At 49.4% G+C, this 427-nt stretch overlaps 1 protein-coding gene across 5 annotated transcripts in view; it reads left to right on the top strand.

Annotated features, from left to right (window-relative positions):
• The first annotated feature begins 328 nt into the window (after positions 1 to 328).
• STAM2 (signal transducing adaptor molecule 2) overlaps positions 329 to 427 on the top strand; it is a 39,550-nt gene continuing 39,451 nt past the window's right edge. Inside the window, exon 1 of one of the 5 annotated variants that reach the window (XR_003094268.1) lies at positions 329 to 380. Coding sequence is in view for 3 of the 5 variants with exons in the window: in XM_025205191.1 (XP_025060976.1) it covers positions 377 to 380 (4 nt within the window). In the remaining 2 variants the exon portion in view is untranslated. The remainder of the gene's footprint in view (positions 381 to 427) is intronic. The other 4 variants (XR_003094269.1, XM_025205191.1, XM_014520346.2 and 1 more) reach the window with 4 other exon arrangements.

Here is a 427-nt window from a genome sequence, read left to right as displayed (position 1 = left end):
GTTCCTGCCGTTTGGGAAGACACACAGGTTTTTAATGAGAGGTGTTGCTATCGTCAGGTGTTCTAATGATTATAACATCTGTTTTCATAGAGCTGCGCAGTAGTTAAACACCGACGTGCAACCGTGTTTGGTGCAAGCAGGTTTTCACACCAATTGCCTTGTTTCTCTCTGTAGCATGTAGTGGGCTGAATTGCTTAAGTTGGGGGTGTCAGATAGAGGGGCACTGATATATCGGTCCATATCAGATCAGCATTGATAAAAGGAAAATTGATATTATCAGCAACTGCCTTTTTAGTCGGTGTAGCTGGTGGCGTCGCCGATAAATGCCTCGTGCGCAGCCAGGAATGCAGCCCGGCGGCTGGGAGGCCAGCGCCCGATGGGTAAGTGTGGGGGGGGATAGGGTGAGGGGGCAAAACAAGCAACATCT

This window comes from Alligator sinensis, unplaced genomic scaffold, assembly GCF_000455745.1.
Source record: "Alligator sinensis unplaced genomic scaffold, ASM45574v1 scaffold61_2, whole genome shotgun sequence".
Lineage (NCBI taxonomy): Eukaryota > Metazoa > Chordata > Crocodylia > Alligatoridae > Alligator > Alligator sinensis.
Note: the sequence above shows the minus strand (reverse complement) of the source record. Positions and strands in the feature narration are given on the sequence as shown.